This window comes from Urocampus carinirostris, chromosome 2 (genome assembly GCF_059441175.1).
Source record: "Urocampus carinirostris isolate Australia breed hairy pipefish chromosome 2, RoL_Ucar_1.0, whole genome shotgun sequence".
NCBI classification, from domain to species: Eukaryota; Metazoa; Chordata; class Actinopteri; order Syngnathiformes; family Syngnathidae; genus Urocampus; species Urocampus carinirostris.
The window spans coordinates 24,088,467-24,111,384 of record NC_142350.1 but is presented as its reverse complement, the minus strand read 5'-3'; the positions used below and the strand labels follow the sequence as shown (position 1 = coordinate 24,111,384).

The 22,918-nt window shown below is 40.7% G+C and overlaps 1 protein-coding gene and 1 pseudogene across 3 annotated transcripts in view; one reads left to right on the top strand and one right to left on the bottom strand.

Annotated features, from left to right (window-relative positions):
* The window catches only part of LOC148371446 (inactive phospholipase C-like protein 2), a 55,037-nt gene extending 44,512 nt beyond the window's left edge, over positions 1–10,525 (bottom strand). For all 3 annotated transcript variants that reach the window (XM_088329525.1, XM_088329524.1, XM_088329526.1), the window contains exon 1: positions 10,082–10,525. In XM_088329525.1, coding sequence (XP_088185651.1) covers positions 10,082–10,393 — 312 coding nt within the window. In that variant the 5' untranslated portion in view covers positions 10,394–10,525. The remainder of the gene's footprint in view (positions 1–10,081) is intronic.
* A 4,720-nt stretch (positions 10,526–15,245) lies between these two features.
* Positions 15,246–15,999, top strand: LOC148371445 (uncharacterized; annotated as a pseudogene).
* The last annotated feature ends 6,919 nt before the right edge of the window (positions 16,000–22,918 follow it).

The following is a 22,918-nucleotide window of genomic DNA, read 5'->3' as shown; positions in this document are numbered from 1 at the left end:
CTTGGAACAGATCAGCGCATTTACATTCAAAAGGTGTCTCTACTTACAAACGGTTCAGATTACAAAGCTACTTCCAGAGAAATAAATTCCAACTAGAAGTACAGTACCACTGTATTGTGAAGCGTTTTCCCAGCCTAGCAGTTTGATCTGACGTTACTGCCCGTTCAATGCTAAAACTCTTATTTTATTATTTATTTCAAAGCAGTATGACAAATGAGGCAAACACGTTTGTATTCATAGCTTCCTCTTGAGTTTATGTTGGTGATGTTTGTGATGAGTTGGTTCAGATGGAAAGCTGCAGTTAATCAACTCTAAAATTGAACAAAATATTGACACATTTAATGTCAAATATGACATCCCAACTGTTTGTGAATAAAAATCATGTGTTTAGAAAAGATCCTTTGTCGTTTGTGATTATAAAATTTAGGGCAGGTTACTCATGTTGGATGGCGGATGAGACATAAAACTGAAAGACAAAGCAAAAAATGAGGATTTTACTGATCCGGTCCGCCTCAATACATGAAGACTGGATCTGGCCACAGAGCCAATACAGAGTTTGACATCCCTGCTATCGACCCTTTGCCCCTGACGTCACGTTGCCTTCCCCGGCAGAGTGACAGCCATGACGGACGGCAGGAGCACTCTAATGAGCATTTAAGTTGAAACAAATATCAATAACCGAAACAGAAGAATATAACCACCGCTCTTTACCTTGGTTTGAGCTGTGCGAACTGGCAAAGTTCTAAGCCTGATTTTTGAATTTTATCATATCCCTTTTGATGAAGACAGAAGACGGCATTGTTTATCTGCTATTAAACGGAGGAACTGGTGTTGTGCCAAAGCACAACACTGCCAGCCCTCAAAGTATTCCTGGATTTGCAGGAAGCAATTTTTGCAAGGTATCTTTAATGTATTCCTGAGCAATTTTATGATAAGTAGGTACGAGTCACATACAGTCATTTTGCTGGGGAAGGCAACGTGACATCACGTGCAAAGGGTCAATAGCCGTTTTTGTTGTCTACTGTTTACTGGCCTCACCCATGGGGAGTAATGTTTACTAAGGTTTACCTCCGTCCGTCATGGTGTCGTCACGTGGTTAGGTCATGTGTGTGCAAGGGGTCACTAGCCACTGTAGCCAATATGTTTCAAGACTTATGACAATAATAAAAGGGTACCCTAGTTAACCCTTTAACGTTCCTAGTGCCTGACGGCAGGCTTTCTGTATGTCACCAATCACTGAAATCGGTCATGCCACATTTCATTGGAAAGCTTATAATCTGGGAGTTTGAGATATACTCAAAATATACTCATCTCAGAAACATGATCCGTCTGAAACAAGATACCCCAAAACTATAAAGCCAGTGTAGCTTACGAGAAAGTGCCCTAGTATTCCACTCATGAAACGATTCTTCACAAACATGGTCTGGTCACATTCACAAGAGTCCAGTGACTCCAACAGTGTAAAATTTTGACTCCATTGAAAAACATCCGCCTAAAAGCATTTCTGCATCGGTTGACGGTCCTTGTTGTAATACGTGTGTCAGTATCTCCCCTTACAATTGACACCACTCTGGGCCTAATTTTTTAACAGTCCTTAGCCTGTGACAACCTATGAGGTCATGTATTTAAAAAAACAAACAAAAAAAAAAGTCATGAAAAATTCGGCTTCAAAAATCTTGAGCCAATAGTGACCAATTCAAATGTGGATTAACATATTTGTTAGCCAGTGAAATTCTCAAAGTAATTTTATGCAATTTGACGAGCCGTTTTGAAATTAAAGCCAAAAATTTGCGCAAATGCAACTCGGGATCCATTTTTATGCACGATTTTTACACACAAGTGTGCACAATCTTGCAATGTTTGCAACATTTTCACAATGTCTCAAAATTGGACAAAGTTAAATACACTAATGCAAAGTTATGAGGCCTGTAAAATGTTTATCTCCAAATGGCCACTATTAGAAACGGCTAGACATAAATTTTGAAAAATGTATAAAATACAATGTTTATTTTGTGATCAAATTTGACAAGGTTCCAGGTAAGGCTTCAAACTATCGTCTTACTTATCTTCCAGGCATTTGATTGGCCGAAGAAATTCAGGCGACAACAAAAACATTCTATTCAGTGTGTTCCAACTTAGATTATTAAATGTTAGTCGCACTTGGTGTGATTTTCCTTCAGACTGATACCTTTCAAAAGAAACTAAAGTGTCCATATTCTCCAAACGGTTCAGGAACAGCATTCAATTCACTTTGGGTACGTCTTGGATTGGGATTTTAGGCAAAATTTACAGGATTGTTGGTGGGGGATAAAAAAAGCTTCAAAACACTCATCTGGATCAAGGTGGGAAGTTCCAAAATGGTACTACATACATTTGAAGTTTGCATGAAGTTTTACTTTGACGACATGAGGCGCATTCGAAAACAAACACGTACGGCAGCTAAAAATAAACTCGGTTGTGAAGACACTAATGATTTCGGAGACCAACAGAGAAGGCCCGATCGATACGGAACTGAAAGTAGGTACTAGCGGCGTCGAGGGAGAAGGCATTATTGATCCACCGTGCTATAACTAGCGCTGGGATCCAAATGCACGACTTCTCAAAGGACATAAAAAAAAACCGAGATTAAAGATGCATCGCCGCGAGGTGGAGAGAGAAGTCGGCATCGCAGCGGGGGGCTTTCGTTTCTTCACCTCCTGTCAAGTCCGTCGGAGCGTTGAGTGACATCGCCTGCTGTTGTTTTGTGGCCAGAACTCGACACGTTAGCTCAAAGGCCGACAGATGATGTACAGTGCCTAGAAAAAGTATTGACCTTGAGGCTTCAAACTTTAAGCTAGAAAACTGAGAATATTTTCTAAAAATAAACAACATGTGAGACACAATCCTGAAGGGCAGCCAAATTATTTAGAAATTGTATACATACGCCAAAAAAACTTGAAACGGAGGTCTTGCAAAAATATTGTCCCCCTGTTCTCTCAGCTCATCCGACTCCATAAGTTCCCTGAAGACTTCTAAATGATGCAATGTCGGCCTAAACAACTAACAATGACAAACAGAGTGCATCTGTTTGTCTTTAAGTCTCAGTTTCAATGCACCTGCTCTGTGATGGTCTAAGAAGTCTGTGAAAGGAAACTATGGAAAACCGACAGCATTATGAAAACCAAAGAATCAATTGGAAGGTCCAAGATAAAGTTGTGGAAAAGTTCAAAGCAGCAATAGGATACATGAAGATTTAGCAAAATGTACACATCTCCCGGAGCACTGCGTGAGCAATAATGTCAAGTTGGAGAGTAAAAAAAACACTTCAATCCTACCAAGACCTGTCCGTTCTCTAAACTGTTGGCCCCAAAAAGGAAAAACTAATCAGAGAAGCCACTAAGACACCCATTATTACATTAGATGACCAGCGATATACACAGCTAAGGTTGGAAAATCTGTGCATAGGATAACTATTAGTCAAACTTAAAATAAATCTGCCCTTCATGGATGCGTGACAAGAAGAAACCCCTTTTTAAAAGAATAACATGAAAATGCCCATTTGGCGTTTGCAAGAAGCCAAACGGGAGCCACAAATAACATGGAACACAGTGCTGTGGTCAGATGAGACCAAAACTGAACTTTTGGGGCTGAATGCAAAGCATTATGGTGTAAGAGTAACACTGTACATCAACCATAAAACACCATCCTCATTGTCAAACATGGTGGTGGCAGCATCATGTTCTGGGGTTGCTTTTCTTCAGCAGGGACTGGGAAGATGGTTATAGTTGATGGGAAAATGGATCGAACCAAATACAGTGCGATTCTGGCAGAAAATCTGAAAATTTGGTGCAAGTTCACCATTCAACGGGGGCAACAACCCTAAACATAAAGCAAAATCTACAATGGAATGGCTTAAAACTAACAATGTAAAGGTGTTAGAAATGGCCGGACTTCAATCCTCCAAGCATTTGTGGAAAAATCTGAAAATTGCTGTACACAAACAATCACCATCAAACCTTAAGAAACTTAAGCCTTTTGGGAGAGAAGAATGGGAAAATATTTTGATTTCAAGATGTGCAAAACTTCTAGAGACACACCCAAACAGACTTGTGGCTGTGATGACAGCAAAAGGAGGTTGTACTAAGTGGTACCTCAAAGGGGGCCAATATTTTCAGTTCTTTAAATGTGTTAGCATGATATAAAAAGTTGAATAAAAGTGGTATCTTTTCACGATTGTGTCTCACCTGTTGTTGATTCTTAGTAAATATTCGTAGTTTGAAGCCTGTAAGGCAATAAGTTGAAAAGTTTTTGGGGGCTTACACTTATGCTAGGCACTATACATCTTGCACACAATAAACGTATGACATCAGTATGAACTTCCTGTGCAGCTGGCGGTTATACATTGTGAAGAGGAACAAAAAGAAAGAAAACAAGCAGATTCTCAGAGGCCACAAAATGAGCTAGATCGGGGGTTTCATAGAGGCTGCTGGAGGTAGGCAGGGCGAGGTTGGTCAAATGGACTTTTCCACCAAAACAACGCAGATATAAACATTCTGCTCTATTTGTCCACTAGATGTCACAGTTATGTGTAGTGGTTGTCCAGGGAAGACTACAAACTAGGAAGACTGAAAAGTGCAAAAACCAGCATTTTGTATCAAATTTTTACCCAGCCTTTCTCAATGAAAGATAAACGGAGGATTTTTTTTTAAATGATAAAAAGTAGGGAGAATAAATAAGAAAAAGAGGCAAACAAAGAAATACTATAATAAAGAGAAAAGTAGGTGGAAATAAAGCAAAAAAAGAAAGGAATTAAATAAAATAAAAAATAAAAGACAAAAACGAAAAAAAAAAGCATTTTCTCCCTTTTTTCTTTTACTTTTTTTCTCAAGTACACTTTTTGTCCAATGTATTGTTCCTCTTCTTTTTGGGGTTATATTTCCTTTTCTTTATTTTTTTTTTATTTTCTTATTCCTTTTTTCAAAAGTAATAAGGTATGTTTTAGTCACTTTGAATCTCTGTATGTTGCCTACTTTTGTTCTTCTTTTAGCACTCGTTTTCGGGGGCTCGACAGAATACGGTGAAGTCGGGCCTCAAATTACCATCCTGGGGACTGCGATTGGCCCACGGGCCGGGAGGTTGAGACCGACTTGATGTTAACACGTGTTTTGGTACGCGTCCACGAGCAGAAAAAAATAGTGTTTTTTCGCTGATGAAAGATATACGTTTTAGAACTATTTGAAGGTATTTCCTAACAGATTTTAGTTCTCAATTAGGCAGAGAACATGAAGTGCTCCTTCCCAAAATTATGCAAGTTTCTTGCAAAATATTCCACGGAGGACTCCAAGGCTGAGTCCCATTCTTCGCACTTTCACTCGCTATGTGCCCTAGTCACTCGGTTTGCGCGTTCACGTGAAAATGGGGTGTGTCCCGATACTCTCAAGACCGAGGCAGAAGTGCCCTCAAACCATGTCGTAGCCACTTCAAGACCGAGGGGGCTCTCGACCTCCCTTGGCAGCGAAGTGACTACCCAGAAGGCTTTGCGAATTCTCAATATCAACAAACATGCCCGGAAAGGAACCGCACAAATGTAAGTAGTTTTCCACAACCACGCATGTATTTGCAACAAAATGTATTGAGATATCTTAGTTGGACGTAAATGCAATAGAAAATCGTATTTTCGCGTTAAAACATGAACATTGCAAAATCGCTACTTTACGAAGTGCACAAATCTACCAAGGGAGCTGCCAAAAAATAATCTTCACGCTACAAACTCTAAAGTAGGATAACTGCAGAAAATCACGGTTCAGCCCATCCCTGTTTGTATCTTAAACGAGTCGTGCTTTTACATGTACATGGCCAGTCGCTAAAGGAGCATAGTCAGAATAACGTTCTGGACATACGCGCTTGTTTACTGCACACAATTTCGGGTGTCGTGTTTTATTTACAATATGATTATTTCATGTGAGATCAGAATGCATTAGTTTTCATCATGCATTATGAGTAATGTCTCCGAATTTCACGTGGAAATACAGTTGAAACAAATTACTATCACACAGTCCACTGCCTTCTCTGTAAACACATATTAAGTAAACTAATTACCTTTTCAAAATGTTGTCCAAATGTGGAGACAATTCTAAAGCATATGTGATGCTGGCCAATAGAAGGCTCTTACAGCCATAAGAATAACATGTCAATTTTGTGTATCTATTCACTATCAAATAATTATCCAGAACACATCCTATAATTTCTCACATCAACTTGTTGAGCATCCTATACACAGTTGTTTTTGTGCAATACACAAGCATTAAGTAATTCTTGTTTTTTCCACCCAACCTAAAGGCCAATGTAGAACGTCCCGTGGAAGAGCTGGCCACCATCACAGCTACCACGCCATCCACACCGACGGGCACGTCGTTGGCATCTTCTAATCCGGCGCCAAACCCCAAATCACCCAGAAAAAAAAGGAAGCACGATACACTCCTTGACTTTTTGAAAGCGGAGTCTGCCGGAGTGAGGAAAAGGCTCGAGGAAACTGTGGCCAAAACTGAGCGGTTCCCGTCCTTTTTGGGAAGCTCGTGGACAAATTTCCAGAACAGTGACATCCCTGCAATGTTTCCCTTTGTTTTATAAAAGGAAAATATTTTATTTTATTAAGAACTCAATGAAGTTCCAGTTTGTGTTTTCCAGCTTTATGGAAGAATTGGTATATTTTTGTTACAATTTGTGACATATTATTTATTTACTATTATGTATTTCGGCCCAATGTGATTTTGTTTTTCTGAAAGTAAACTATTATTTAAACTGGAGTGATTTGTAGTTGTTTTCTGTCCAACAGTCACATAGTTCACACACAGTATCTCACATAATTATGAAATAAATCACCAAGGTGTTACTCAAAATAAAGATGTTTATTGAATAGTAATGCAGAAAAGCACGGAATGCAAATGTGGGTCTGACTTCCAAAGCCTAAAACATGGCTTTTGGGCAATTTATTCCATATTAACTGTGGACAATTCTGTGTATCGTGGACCTGGGAACCCTGAAGACCCGTGACACCACACGGTAGGACAGACCGTGGGCCAGCCAGTATAGGCCCTCCAGCCATGGCCCTGTTCCCTCTTTAGCAGCTCCTGCAGGGCCCACATGACCTTCTTGCTCAACCTTAAGTCCTGAATGAGTTTTGACTTCACATCGAACCATAAGCACAGGATGGGAACATTCCTGTCCAACCTGTCCACGCTTATGGGACAGCCACTCTGGAACACAATAGATAACAGACAATTTAGACATAAATGTGGGCATAGATGATGTAAGCATCATGAAAACATGTTGAAATGAGCTTTTTTATATCCAATGACAACTCTTTTGAATTAAATTCCTTATGAACCAAGGTTTTTGGGTCGTACAGGGAAGTTTGGTGACGATATTATGTCAGCTTAAGGGTCAGGTGGACTGTTCTTGTGTTTGTTTACTTTTCATCATGTCACACACTAAAGACCCCTACTATATGTCATAAAATGGCATTAAGATACTAATAAGTAGATTGCCATTTATGTCTACACAAACATAAGGTATTATGTGAACGTGCATTGTATGTTAACTTTTACTGTATTTGACCGAACGGGTCATTTTTTTAATGAGTGTACGTACCTTGTAAAGATGAATCAGCACTACATAGCGCCGAAGCTGTCTTCAGTATAGCACATTTCTCCTCCGTTTATTGGAGACACGGAAAAGATGATGAGCTTTCAGGCAATCGGTAATAACACAGCAGTAGCGGGCATTTTTAACATTGCACGAACTCTCCAACTGACACACTACAAGTTGAGACTCGAGTTGTTTACATGTGACGTAGACCAATACGTCACTGAGGTCTACAGCCAATTAATATTACCGCCATCTCCTGGACAGGGGTGGAACCTTGCAAGTCTTGTCCAAACCTTTTCCGCTTTGCACTTCACTCGCGGAGGGCACTCCTCTTCGAGGGACCTCACTGGAGGGTCCTCAGGGCCGAGTGAGAGAAATGGGATTGGGCCCAAGTCTCAAAGTCGACCCATCCGACTGAATTGCTGTGACGTCATTGAAGGAACTCCAAACTTTCAAAATGAAGAATCCCGTTAACACAACATTTTTACTGAGGTGGGTATACCTGTGTCTGGCTAGCTCCCTGTTAGCCTTGGGGCTGCCGAGGGCTTCTGTTTTGTTTGCTCCCAGTTGGCACTCTAGGGTCGTCCACAGTGAGTCGTTTGGTAGGGTAACCTGGCACAGGTTTTGCCATTATCCTTGGTTTATTTGTTCCCAACTGGCTTCGCGTTTTATTGCCGTAGCCGTTGCCGCATTCGTTGTTGGATCTGAGTAAGCCTGGCTGCTCACTGCCAATTTTCTGATTGGCTAGCCTGGCGTTAGCGCCAGTTTTTCTTTGTCCCAAAGTTTGTTTATTCCCGACCGACTTTGCGTTTATTGGCTTAATTGTTGCCGCATTCATTGTCGGATCACGGTTAGCTTGCCTGCTCCCTGCCCGTTTTTTGGTAGGGCAGCTTTTTGTTGATCGGACCTGATTAGCCCTCGCTAGCTCACCAGGTGTAATTTTTGCCAGTTGGCCCCTTTTTGGCAGCTCGCCAATTGTTGCACTTTTACTGAATACATCTGCGATACCGAGCCTTTGCATTTTCCACAAACGCTACCAAAACTTTGCTTAAAACACTCGTAACCTCTTTGACTAATTAACACGTAAAACAATGTGGCGACGTGCCTGCAAGGGTTTCCTCCGATGACATCACAGCTCAGATGACATAGACAAGAGGTGTCTTCAGAATGCATTCTGAGGAATATACTGATGAATTGCATCGAGATTTTATGCAATAAAATTGCTATTCTTTTACATTTGGCATGTTTAATCATTTGCAACTATCTTTCACAACAAGGAGAGTAATTCTTAAAATGGGTTCCAGGTAGCTTCTAGAGGCATGTGAAAGAATCACGGTAAAGTTCTTTTGCTGTTAGGTGAAAAACATACTACAGTGCCCACCCAAGGATACGCTCTGCCCACCCAAGAAAAAGTGGATGTAGTAATGAGGGCAGTGTGGGCAGCGCATATGCTATCCCGTTCAGATAATATCGTGAATGTCAGTGGACACTAGCGTGGACTTTCCTGCCCCCTACAATGCACAGGGTGTGCGTCAGTCCCCATGGAGGGAGCAGCCCTTCCCATCATTGGTCGTTGTGATGGGAATTGAGTCTTTTTAGAGATGCGGCTCTTTCAGCTTACTAAAAACAGCAGCACTTGTTTTTGTTGCTTTAATCTATAAATTACCAATAATTAGGAAACATTATTTACAAAATGACTCGGGGGAGGGGGCTGGGCTAATGGTAATTCAGCAATAAAGGAAACAGGACAACAATTAAAAAGGAAAGAGAATAAAAAATAAGTATAAAGTTGGGAAAATAACAGCAAAAGAGGAAAAATAATAAAAGAGTAAATGAAGAACAAAGATTGAAGAAGAAAAAGAAGTACAAAGCAAGGAAAAAGAAAACAAAGAAAAACTATGACAACAGGGGAAAATGGAGAAAAAAAAAGTACAATAGGAAAACAATAAAAAAAAACAGGAAAAAATGTATACCCCCACATGCATTTGATTTGTCTTCCTCAGAAAATCCAATTCTGCTGTACTTTTGCATATTTGTTAGCTTGACTGAGTCACTTGGTAAATTCGTGCTTATACAAATGTGTGTTTAATGTCAAAACTTCATGCCGAGGTTTTGAGTTTTTCCTTGCCCTCATGTAGCTTTCAGATCAGTGGGAGGTGTTATAATATACTATGGTCTGTGCAGGGCTAAACAAATTATCAGGACTTGACTGAGACTCGTTTCTGGTGACGCCATTGCTGCGGGACGTTTTGGAACGCAAGCCCAATAAATAAACGAGAGATTACTGTATGCACTTTTTACAATGGAATTGCTGCCAATAATTGGAATAATGAGAGGATGACATTGTTAACTTTCCAGCAAACAAACCAGTCTTCTGTTATCAACTTGTAGCATGAGCGAATCTTCAATTTCCGAGCCGTTTTACGGTCGGTCAAAAAGAGGCGACCCTCCCTACCTTAATGAGACTGCTCCGTCGAGGTATCGACCTGGTGTCGGGATCCAATCCCTCCCAGGTGGGGGACTCGCACATGGACCCCCGATGGAGCCTCGTGGCCGGCTCCACGGAGTTACAGTTGCCGTTCGACACCGGGTCCCTTCCCCGGCGCGAGTGGAGGCTCCTCGCTGCTTCCCCCGGCGCTGCGGCGGCGGCGTCGGATGCAGCGACCGGTGGAACGAGGCGTTTGCCGTAGCCGAATTCGGCCATGGCGACTCGTGCGTGTGATTTTAAAGCCCCCACGGCGGGGAGACGTCCACGCGGGTCGCACATGCATGGGAACGTGTCATGGTGGCAGCAAAGCAGCCGCTAAATGTCAATGCAGGAAACTTATCTCTTTTTTATTCCTTGCTCGCTGTTCTTCCCTTTTGCACGCACGCGTAGTGGGCGTGGCACAACCCAAGAAAAAAACACGGCGGAAGTGAATGACGGCAGGAATACACGCCCTTCCCAGACATAAGCTGCCAAAACTCGTCACGTCACACCATGGGCGTAACCGGACCCTTTTATAATATCATTTTTAAAACTCTCTTTTCCTTGACAAAAGACAGAATAGGTTAAAATATCATGAAAAACACCAATTAAAATATAGAAAAAAGTCAAACAAAACTGTGCACACCCCAGCGTCTGAAATATAGTACTCCGCCGCCTTGAAGTGGTTCAGTCCACTTGACTTCTAGCACCTCTCTCGCTCCTCTAGTGTGACTTGCAGCGTAGCAGCGGGGTCTGTGGAGGCACCAGTGTATTACTGTGAGTATGTTATTATGGGGGCAGGTCAGCGGGGCAGTGGTTAGCGCGTGTGTGGCACAGTTCTGAAATTTTGAGATCAAACCTTCCTGTGTGGAGTTTTGCATGTTCTCCCCGTGCTTGCGTGGGTTTCCTCCTGGCACTCCGCTTTCCTCCCACGTTCCAAAAGCATGCATGTCAGATTATTTGGCCAGTCCAAATTGTCCCTAGGTGTGAATGAGCAAGTGAGTTGTCCGTCCCTGTGTACCCTGCAACTGGCTGGCAACCAGTTTAGGGTGACCCCTGCCCACTGCCCAAGGATAGCTGAAATGGGCTCCAGCACCCCCGCAACCCTACTGAGGCTAAGCGGTGCAGATAACGGACGGATGGATGTTATTATGGAAGCCCAAAAGGACTAAATTCTATTTAAAAGAGCAACATTTAGTTGATAAAAATGGCCTTAACATGAACATACAATTGAAAAAGACGGTCTTTTAAGATAAAAAGCCTTTAGCAAAGTACTTTAATTAAAATGTTATCATAATCAAATTTTACATGTTGTATCGCTTAAAGTGAAATGAAGAAAAAAATCATGTTCAAACCAGCGAGACACCTGAAACAGCCCCTGCGTCACACACAGCTGAATAAACGCGATAAAGAAATGAAATTAAAAAAGGTATACCCCCACCCAAATTATCCTCACACTGCCGTCCGATGGCATAAAAAGATATCAAATATATTTATCTAAGGGATGGGTGGGTACCAATTCAGGTTATCTCGAGTGGTCCTGACAACGGGCTTTTTTTTAAAGGGACAGTGTGTGTTATTTGATCACTAGATCGGGGGTCTGCAGGGCCCTTGCTAGAGTATCAGAGGGGGCATTATCAAGTGCATGGGGGGCAAAATAATTATCTTTCTGCACAGCACCGTTTCCAGTGTTTTTAGGGGTGTGTTTTAGATTAGCTTTTTTAAATTCATAGTTTCTTTTTGTATTTTTATTAGTTGCTGTTGCACTCAAAGTCACATTTTTAATAGACATTTTGTTTTGTCGAGCAGAAATTCCGGTTTAAAGTTGAAATGAGTTGAAAGTTTACGGCAGAGTGAAAAAAATACAAATGTTATTATAGTTTACTAGGATAATGGATTTTTAAAAAACGTATTCATTTATTTTGTGCAGAATATAACGTAATTATTATCAGTTATATACTGAACTAGGGTTTCCTTCTTTCTTATCTTTTTCTTCTCTTTTTAAATTAATTTTCCTTTTTTTCTTTTGTTTCTTTTCCCTAGCTTTAAACTTCTTTTCCCTGATTTTTTTCTTTTTTTTTGTTCACCAATTTCCCTTTTTCTTTTCTATTTCTTTTTTCTTTTTATGAGCTTTTTTAAATTATTTGTTTTTGTCTTTTTCTCTTTTTCTTATGTTTGTTGCTTGTTTTCTTCTTTTTTCCCCCTTTTGATTTGTTTTTCTTTTATTATTTTGCTTCTTTTCGCCCTAGCTTTTTATTTATTTTTTCTTGCTTTAATATTTCCATTTGTATTTATATTTTTTCATGTTTTGTTTGTTTTTTTATTATATTTTTCTTTTTTTTCACTTTTCCCCTTCTTACTTTTTTACTGATTTTTTTTTCTTCTTCTTTTTCTCCTTTTACTTCTTTACTTTGATTCTTATATTTGTTGGCCTGCAGAGAGCTGGGTGTCACAGGCTGTACTTGCCCAAGACACACACAAGGAAATGGTGTCTTTATGACCTGTGTGCTTAAGGTATACATCCGCTATGAAAATACATTTGTGAAATTGCTACAGAAACACTACAAAAATACTATTATTAATATACTTCAAAAATAACTTTTCCTGAAATACTACAAAATTACCACTACACTAATACTACAAATATATTATGAAAATTTTACTATGGAAATACTGCAGAAATTCTGTACCAAGAAAATTATACAATGGAAATACTACAAAAAAATAAGAAGAAGTACTACCAAAATACTACCAAAATAAAACTACAGTAATACAAGAAAAATATGCTACGGAAATACTACATGAAATCCTAGAGCAGAAATACAAAAAAACAAAAAAAATACAACTACAGTTGTACTAAAAAACAATATATCAAATTTAGTGATTTAAACAGGTAGCTAATATACGATTTTTCTTTAAACGTCAGCGTTTCATAACCAATTTGATGGAACTAATCTATTGAGAAACAAATATGAAAAAATATCAGAAGTAGAGGCAGCACGGCGGGGCTGTGGTTAGCGCATGTGCAGCAAAGTTCTGAGGTCATGAGATCGAACCTTCCTGTGTGGAGTTTGCATGTTCTCCCCGTGCTTGCGTGGGTTTCCTCCGGGCACTGCTGTTTCCTCCCACGTTCCAAAAACATGGTTCATTAGCTGGTTAAAATTGTCCCTCGGTGTGAATGAGTGAGTGAATTGTCTGTCCCTGTGTGCCCTGCGACTGGCTGGCAACCAGTTCAGGGTGTCCCCTGCCCACTGCCCGAAGATAGCTGGGATGGGCTCCACCACCCCCGCGACCCTAGTGAGGATAAGTGGTGCAGATAATGGATGAATGGATAAGAAGTAGATGTCTGCATGTATTTTTATTCATAAATGAAAAAACTGGATTGATCTCCAGGATGGGCCCCTTTGCCAATTGTTTTAACCCAATGCAACCCTCGACTCCAAATTGTTGTTCTCCCTTAAACTAGAAATCAAAAATTAACTAATTATCAAATTATCATTATACAGTATTGGGATTTGTTCTCTATATATTTTGGGGTGTTATGACCTTTTTTGGTGTATTAGTAGTATCAGTATCAGGGACTACTCTAGACTAATGGTATCAGGAGTAGTACAGTGCAGGATAGTTGAAATGTTGTACAGCTTCCTCCCACATTCCAGGTGAGGCTGCCTTGGTTGCAAGTACAGTAGTTGTTAAGCCGACCCTCTCCATCTTAATTGGGACCTTAATGAGAAGCAAATCCATGCAATCTGTTATTGATGCTGACATTAGAAGGCAAAGAGAACCAACTCAATTACCTTTGCTCGTGCTGATAAACGAAGATTAAAGACTTTTACTCTAATAATGCCGTGCAACAATTTTCCTTCCACTTCTGTGCTGGTTTCCTTCCAAGCTTATGACTGGCTTTGAGACAGAAGGTCAATCACAGTCTGATCATCAGATCATTTCAGATCACTATCCTCAAGTTCTATTCTCTCGGGAGATAAATCAACTGAATTATTTTCAAAACACAGAAGTTGTTTTGTTGTTTGCAAATGTTAGTTTTTCAGATCCTGTAAAGTAGTGGTTCACAACTGATCTCCCACCCTAATAACAAGCCGCGACCCAAATCAAGAAAACCGGCAGTTTAAACCAGAAAAAGTAGAATCCAGGCACGTTTTTAGAAAACGTAACAATATTCCCTTCGATGCTCAAATAGTTGCATTTTAAATAAAACCCAAACGGTTTTACTTCGGTAGCATCAACCATTTTTAATTGACTCAACACGTGCAAACATGAAGTGAAAAAGTGCAGCAATTTTCAGGGCCTGGCAGCTCTTTTGCTGTCCCCCAAAAATGGATCTACACTTTTGCCCATTATCTCGCATATTGCTGTGAAAAGGGACTGGCAGAGTGGTTCATTTTTTGCCAACACTGTATTTTAGTCTAAAATGAACTGCACTTGTGCAGCCACCGTCCATTATCCCCAATTCTATATTGCTGCGAGCAGGGACCGGTTGGGAGGCATGCCTTTTAGGCCCGTCTAAAATGTAATGCACGGCTGTGGCTGCAATCCATTATCCCCAATCGACCGTTGCTGCGCTGGTAGCAAGGGCCAAGACAGCAAATTTGTGTCACTCGTGGCTGCTCTTTTTTCCCAATCTTTCCACTTAAAACGAACAGCACCCGTGCGGCTGCGATCAATTACCTCTGGTCGTTTATTTCTGTGCTGACAGAGCGCATGTTCATTATGTGTGTGTTTCAGCGAGATGGGGCCACTTGGTGGATTTTCAAATATCGCGTAGGGTTCTGGTCCCCTTAACTGTGATAAACAGATTATAGTATCAGGGTTTCTGCATGCTCAACACGATCATCAGATGATTTCAGATGACTATCCTCAAGTTTCGGTTCCGGGTTATCGAGTGGCGGGAGTTTTTGTGTTGCTCACGTCGACTACGAGTTCGATTCAGATTCCTGCTATAGCAGAATTCTTGACTGCGATTTTTTATCTTGAACAGCTAAAAAGTTTCAGGTAGGTATCTCGGACGATTGGCGTAAGGTAAGTGCCGCGCACAACCGTTTTACAGTTGCGCTGCTGCCGATCTCTGGTGAAGGGCAACCCCTCCCACGGCTGCTAAGACGCTCTTTCGGCATCCGACTGCTCACAAGTGAGTATGGGTTGTTGTAAAGGTTGCTCCCACTTCCGCAGGCAAGTAGCTCTTCTAAAGGGACGTGTTCGTGAGCTAGAGCAGTTTAAAAGGAAAATGTTAGGTGCCGCGGACACCACTGCTAGCGTGGGTTGTAGCGAACCTGCTAGTGTGGTTTAGCATTAGCCCTAAACGCCATGCTAATCGGGGTGAGCCAATCCAGACACATAATAAGTTCAGCACCCTAGCTAGTCCCACTTCACCCCGGTCTACTGGCTCCCGCACCCTAGTTAAAGGTGACTCCATCACCCGTAACATAAAGCTTAGCACCCAAGCCACGGTTATGTGTATTAATGGGGCCAGAGCACCCGACATTGAGGCTAATTTGATGGAGCTGACATGCAAATCTAGACACCAGGACAGGGCTAGCTACACCGATATAGTCATCCACGTCGGCTCTAAGGATACTAAAATGAGGCAATCTGAGATTACAAAGAAAAATATTGCTAGGACCTGTAATCTCGCCGGAAAGATGAGTCGACATCGAGTAATTGTCTCTGGCCTCTTGCCTGCGAGAGGAAATGATGAGAGGTTTAGCAGACTAGTCTCGCTAAACCGGTGGCTGGCAAGTTTCTGTAGTCAGCAAGGATTTAGGTATGTGGATAACTGGCCTGCTTTCTGGGGCCGACCTGACCTGCTGAGGAGAGACGCCCTTAACCCTAACTGGGAAGGTGCTCTCGCTCTTTCTAAAAATATAGAGTACAGTTTAAGCCTTCCATGACAGGGTACACTATGGCAGGCCAGGTCACAGGTGATAAGTGAACTGGTAACCACGGGTCTGGAGTCTGTAACGCTAGAGCTAACTAGCGCTATGCTAGATTCATGCAATTCACATAGTTTTTGTAGTTTAGAGCATTCCATTGCCTGCACCACACACCCTGATCTGTACTCTTCTATTGCATGATCCTCCCTTCTTAGGTGAGGAGGGAGAGGAAATAAAATTATTTTCTACCAATAGTCATCCTGCTACTCCACCTGTCAACAATATTCCTGTGGTATGGAATTCGGCCCGCATCTGCCGTCATGCAAGGCAGACTGGCAATATAATCCTGTGGAGGTTACCACTAAGGTTGCCATTAAGGTTCAAAACTCGGGAAAGGGTTCGGCTCAGTCCACAGTGCTGAAGCTTGGCCTTCTGAATATTAGATCACTAGCCTCCAAAGCTTTACTTGTCAATGACCTTATTAATGAACACAATCTTAACCTTATTGGCCTTTGTGAGACCTGGTTAAAACCAAATAAGTTTGTAGTGTTAAATGAGGCTTCTCCCCCTAACTTTGTGAGTTTGCACTTGGCACGACCATGCAAAAAAGTTGGAGGCGTTGCTCTTATATTGGCGGGTAAGTTGAAATGTACTCCTGGTACCCTGACTGTTTTTAAAACGTTTGAAGCACTTGTTATGAAGTCCTTAATGTCAACACCAATTTATGTAGTTGTTGTGTATCGCCCACCTGGACCATACTCAAATTTTTTTGGATGAATTTTCGGAACTGTTAACAGACTTAGTAACTTATGCGGACAATGTTGTAATTATTGGAGATTTTAATGTTCACATAAACTCCCCATCAAATTCACTTGCAATTGCTTTTAAGTCACTGATTGATACATTTGGTTTCAATCAAATAGTTGATGTGCCCACTCATAAAGATGGGAACACTCTAGATCTTGTTCTGACCCGTAGCGAAGTAGCCTCAAATGTTACAGTGTTACCGTATCCTAATGCCATCTCTGATCATTATCTTGTTAAGTGTGAGGTGCTGTTTAATGTTTACTGTGATAAGGAAAATTTAGGTTTTAGCAGTCGCACTATCCGCCCCTCAACAGCATTAGCTTTAAAAGAACTATTACCTACGGTAACTGCAGCCTTCCCTTCGTACACTGGGTCTGTTGACTCACTTACAAACAACTTTAATACGGCTTTGGTTAATGTTATTGATTCTGTGGCACCCCTAAGGCATGCATTTCGACCTAAGAAGCATACACCTTGGTTTACTGAAGAAACCAGGTCACTCAAACAAGGTTGCAGGAAACTTGAACGAAAATGGCGCACTACAAAGCTGGAGGTCTTCCGACTGGCCTGGTGTGACAGCTTGCTTAAATAAAAAATAGAAAGATTCAACTAATCAGGAATGAAATTCTAAATGAACGCTCTGTAACCTCCTCCTACCTCAAAGATGTGGAGGTGTTAGGTAAGGACCGTGTCGGCGGTTGTTCAGAAACATTCTCCAGTTTCAATGATTCGTCCCTTGATAGTCCAACACAGATGGTCAGTAGGAGCAAACAAACTACTTGCCTGGTTGATCCGTTTCCAGCTTCAATGGTGCAGGATCTGTTTGGGATCTTAGGACCATCAGTTTTAAATATTATTAATATATCGCTATCCTCGGGTATTGTTCCTGTAACCTTCAAGTCTGCCGTCATTAAACCCACGCTTAAGCGACCTAACCTTGACCCAGAAAGCCTAGGTAATTATAGGCGGGTGTCAAATCTGCCAGTTTTTGCAAAATTACTTGAAAAGGTCGTTGCACAGCAGCTAAATGACTTCATGTCAGAAAATACCCTCTTTGAAACTGTCCAGTCAGCATTTAGGGCAAATCACTCTACTGAGACAGCCCTGGCAAAAGTAACCAAAAATCTTCTTTTAGCAATAGATTCCGGTGCCTCATCATTGTTACTGCTGCTGGATCTCAGTGCTGCTTTTGATACTGTCGACCACAACATATTACTTGTTCGTCTGGAATGCATTGGTATCTCGGGAATTGTACTCTCGTGGTTTAGGTCCTACCTGTCAGACAGGATGCAATGTGTTAATTATGGCAATCTGACCTCTAAACACTCTAATGTCCCCTGTGGTGTTCCACAGAGCACTGTACTTGGCCCCCTTCTTTTTAGTATTTATATAATTCCGCTTGGTGACATTATCCGCAAGTATAATATTAGTTTCCATTGCTATGCAGATGACACTTAACTGTATGTGCCACTGGAGACAACTGGACAGTTAAGTTGTAGAAATCTGGAGGCTTGCCTTACTGAGATTCAAAGATGGATGTCACTTAATTTTTTGCACCTTAACCCCCAAAAAACTGAAATGTTGATTATTGGTCCAGCTCACTGTCGTGAGTTGTTTATAAACACTGCCCTGAACCTAGACAAATGTAATATCACCCACAGTGACTCGGTCAAAAATCTAGGTGTTATATTTGATCCTAATCTGTCGTTTAGGTCCATAATATTGCGATGATTCGCTTGATGCTGTCCCAATCAGATGCATAGGTTTTAATTCATGCGTTTATTACTTCTCGGCTTGATTACTGTAATGTAATACTTTCTGGTCTCCCAATGTCTAGCATCAAAAGTTTGCAGCTGGTTCAGAATGCGGCAGCTAGACTTTTGACTAAAACCAAAAAGTTTGAGCATATTACTCCTGTATTGGCCAACTTGCACTGGCTCCCAGTCCACTTAAGATGTGACTTTAAGGTTCTCTTATTAACATACTGTTAGGGTTAATATTTTCGTAGGTTAACCCCAAGTGATCAATAAGAGAGGCAAAATGTAGTTTTAGAATTTATTAACTGCGCAGTGGTAGACGAATTCAAAAAAGTTTTAGCGTCTCACGTGTTTCTCAGGGTGCAACCCGGTTTTGTTCAAAACGTGCGCATGCGCAGAAAGTATCAATGACGTCACACATACGTTTCCGGTTCAAAGTTCGCCCATAGATAGCAATTACAAACGATGTCATAGCTTTCGGTACAAAACAGCAGAAAAACGAGTTGTAATACAAGTCAAGCACATCAGGATTATTTGTAACATAGAAGACAGAGAAATACACAATTAACTAAAAACGATTAACTTTGACATTCCCCCCTGTTGTGGATTTCGAAGGATATCAGTGATAATACCAGAGATTTTCAAGTTAACACATTAAGAAAAACAACAGGTTAGTAGTTTCGTGGAGGGGCGAAAAACCTTCGTAAAGGAGAAAAATTCCCCTCCTCCCACCTCATTTTCGTGAGGTCGAGAGTGTTTATGCTAGAAAACGTAGTAATGTGCGATAGTCAACTATAAGAATCACAGATAAAACGAACAAAAACCATAATGCAAAAACCCTGCCTGTGCGTTGGTCTTCACAGGGCCTGAATGACTTAGTGAGCGGGACTCGATTAGCCTACCCACTCAGATCTTCGCGTGTGCAATAGAGAGGTTTCTCTTTGTTGGTAGGGATGAGTCCTTTTAGACAATGTTGTCTAAGTCCATTTAAATATGGTGTATGGGAATTGATACCAATAAAACAAAGCAGTCCGCAAAGTCCAAAATTTTCAACGTTACGCAAGAAGAAATTGTACCTTATCTTATTTCCTCCCTTAGTTGTTAGAATTCTCATTTTGGTACTTTTACGACCATTTCTCTAGATATCATTGTAAAATCTGATGCCTATTCTTTCGGAAGAATAGATTAAGGCATTATTGGCAGCTTTTGATGCAGTCTTTCATGAGCATGAGCACCGTAAGAATCCCCACACCTTTTATTACTAGCAAAATGTATATGGTCTTTAACGGTAGGACTTCTTTCCGACACTGCCGAAATGACGAACATAGATGGCTGAAGTTGAGCGAGAGGTCTCAGCACCAGCATGTTCCCATTTTAGAGAACTGGATCTCTGGATAACTCCATGGCCCCCGGGGCCTTTGAGCGGCACGGTGACCTGCTGGGTCGGGGCCACGTGGCCATGAATAGACGCCGGGCGATCGCCACCTTTGCATCGCTCCAGTTTGGTCTTGAGGGCAGAGTAGGAGTCGGCGTGTGCAGGGTTATGAGTGAAGGACTGGGAGAGCTTCTTACGAGGGTTATCGTCGAAGGACTCGATGACGAAGGCCTGCTGGCTCGGGCGCTCGGGTGGACCCTGCTTGGAGGGGTCTGTGAAGGGGGATGGGACCCAAGGGGGGCTTTGGCACGGGGGGCATTCTGGGGAACGGAGCGACCACCAGGGCTGTCTCATCAGGCTGGATTTACTTCTGTCCTTTGAGCGCCGGGTCCTCAGAGTTCCGGCGTCATGGTGATGACCTCCTGGCGTGATGATGTGTCGCTTGTAGATGAGATGACACCATCCAGTTGTCCACATTGGATTGCTCCTCTTTTCGGATCTGGCAAGTTAGCTTCTTCCCTGAGATGACAACAGCCTCCTGCGTCGAGGCGGACGTGTGGAGGACAGTTGATGGCGCGAGTGCTGGAACACTCCCCAGAGTCCTGACCGCTGCCCTTGGGAAGAAAAGTTAGGTTTGAAGCTCCCTGGGCAGACAGAACTCAGTCATCTGTTCAGCAGGGGTCACCATCCCCTGTATGGATGAGAAGCATAAATCAATACCATAGAACTGAATATTCCGGGAAAGCTATAGATAGGAAAAAGGATAGTCAGGACTTAATTAAAAAAAATTTTATTAATAGAATGTGCTATTCTATTTCTTCCCCCCCCTATTGAGACTTTATGGCTCAAGAAAAATTCATTTATAGATTTGTATATTTTCTCAAGTTGTCTTTATATTTATTTTAAGTGAAAATCAAAATCCCCACTATAAGATGCCCTATCCATTTTGAGCGTTCTATCCCAAAATGCTAACTCGAAGATTAACAATTTATTTTTTAAATTGTCAGTTCTAAATTTCAAATTTTGCTTTTTCACTAAATCTAGTCACTGAATCAGTCTAACCATCATCCTTGTCAGAATCATTTACCTTGATTTGAGTTTTTGAGTGTTCTCTTTTGTAGATTGATCACATTTGAGAAAAAATTTTGTATGCACCTTTTATTTGCATTTTCTTTTGATTTTCAATGTGTTATTTTGCTGTTGGCCATTCCCCTCGAGGCAGATGACCAGGATAGATTGTTAAATTATCAATTTAACCCAAGAAAAGACGTTTCTATTGTTATGATTCACCCTTTGTTTTGCCTTTTGTAAAAATCATAACCTATGTATTATCTTTTCAGTAAGTAAATTTGTTCAAAATAACAGTATTTTGCAAAGAAAGCAGGTAATTCACGCTCAAAGTGAATGATTTTGCCAAAAATGAAAAATACCATCCCAAAATGTTCTCAATGTGGGCGATTTTCTAATGGTGAATGGTTATTTAAATCGATTTTTGTTGATCAATTTGATAACCATTGTAAATTTGTTATATTACAACATTTCTTTTGTGTAATATTTTTCTATTCGTCCAAATTTCGTAATTTGAATCTCAAAAAAACGTTATATGGAGAGCATATTCAGAAGACAATTTTTCATCAATTTCGGAAAAAACGAGGTTTTAACTTATTTTTTACTGAATGTCTCAATTCTTCCCCCCTGAGTTAAAACCTAAGTTCCCAATCTTTGAATAGGAGTGAAATCAGACACATTTATAAATTTGCAAGATTAATTTATCAATCTTCCTCAAATACATTTACACTTTGTATTAACAAGACTCTATAAAACTTCAAGCAGACGTGTTCTTGAATGTTGTTGTCTTTCAGTCTTTTGATTTGCTTATTCCACATTTCATTCACCAGTTGAATGTTGCTTTTGGCCCATCAAAAATAGTTTTTCAAAAATGTGTCCATGTCAAACACAAAATGACTTTATTGACTTTTCTGTCAGTTCCACTGGCAACGACTGCAGGAATCTCCTGTTAGCTGTCTGAAAAGCAGCTGGGATGTGCCCCCAACACTCCCATGATGTCGTTGTTGAGCGTAGTTGGGATGTGCTCCATCTCACTCCCTTGGCCTCGTTGTTGATAAGCGGCGCAGATAATGCATGACTGATGTCTTTGGCTCTTTCAGCAAATGATTTTTGTCCATGATTTCTTTTTGACAGGGTGGTATGTCCTTTGAAGAGTAAATGGACTTTCAAAAAGAGTCTTTTGGTGGAATTCAGACACTTAAGAGTCTCGTTAATTCCATTGTGCTTATGTAGTGGGATTTTTTAATAAATTGGCTGCATTATTCAATGTCTTAAATTTTTCTCTAAATTTAAGTACTAGTAGACATTATCCTGGTTTAATCAATTTCTATCCATTTATTTCCCATGCAATTATTCTTAAATTAGCCCGATATGTCTCGAAATCAACTAATCCGTTATCCTCTTCAAAATTGATCAGTTTCTCATTGTGTTCTAAAAATGCTCTTCCATAGAAACCGTTTCCTTTTAACTTAATCAAAAGTCAGTATTTGTTGCACATTTGTTTACCACTTGTCAATTGTAACACTCATTCTAAAAAAAATTCAGTGTGTAATCAATTGTCCTCCCAATTTCCTTTGGGCTAAATTTTTCAAAATTCCAAATTCTCACACTAAATATCAAAAATCTCAAAAGATCTAAAAAAAATTTCTCAAAAATGCCAAATCGAACTTAATGTCATAAGTTTTCTAATTGTATTTTGTTCTCTCTGTAATCATAATCAATCTTTTGTTATTGATTCAATATAGAACAATACATACCCGTCACTTATGAATTATCTTGTTGAGTGTATCCATTTTATTTTCATTATCTTTTATTCTGCGCAACAATCTTCGTTTCTACGCACTAGTCTTCGTTCTAAGCATCCTTTCGAGATCCCTTGTGATTAAAGCTAAACAAATTAACGATCTGGTCTGACTATTAATACTTGTTT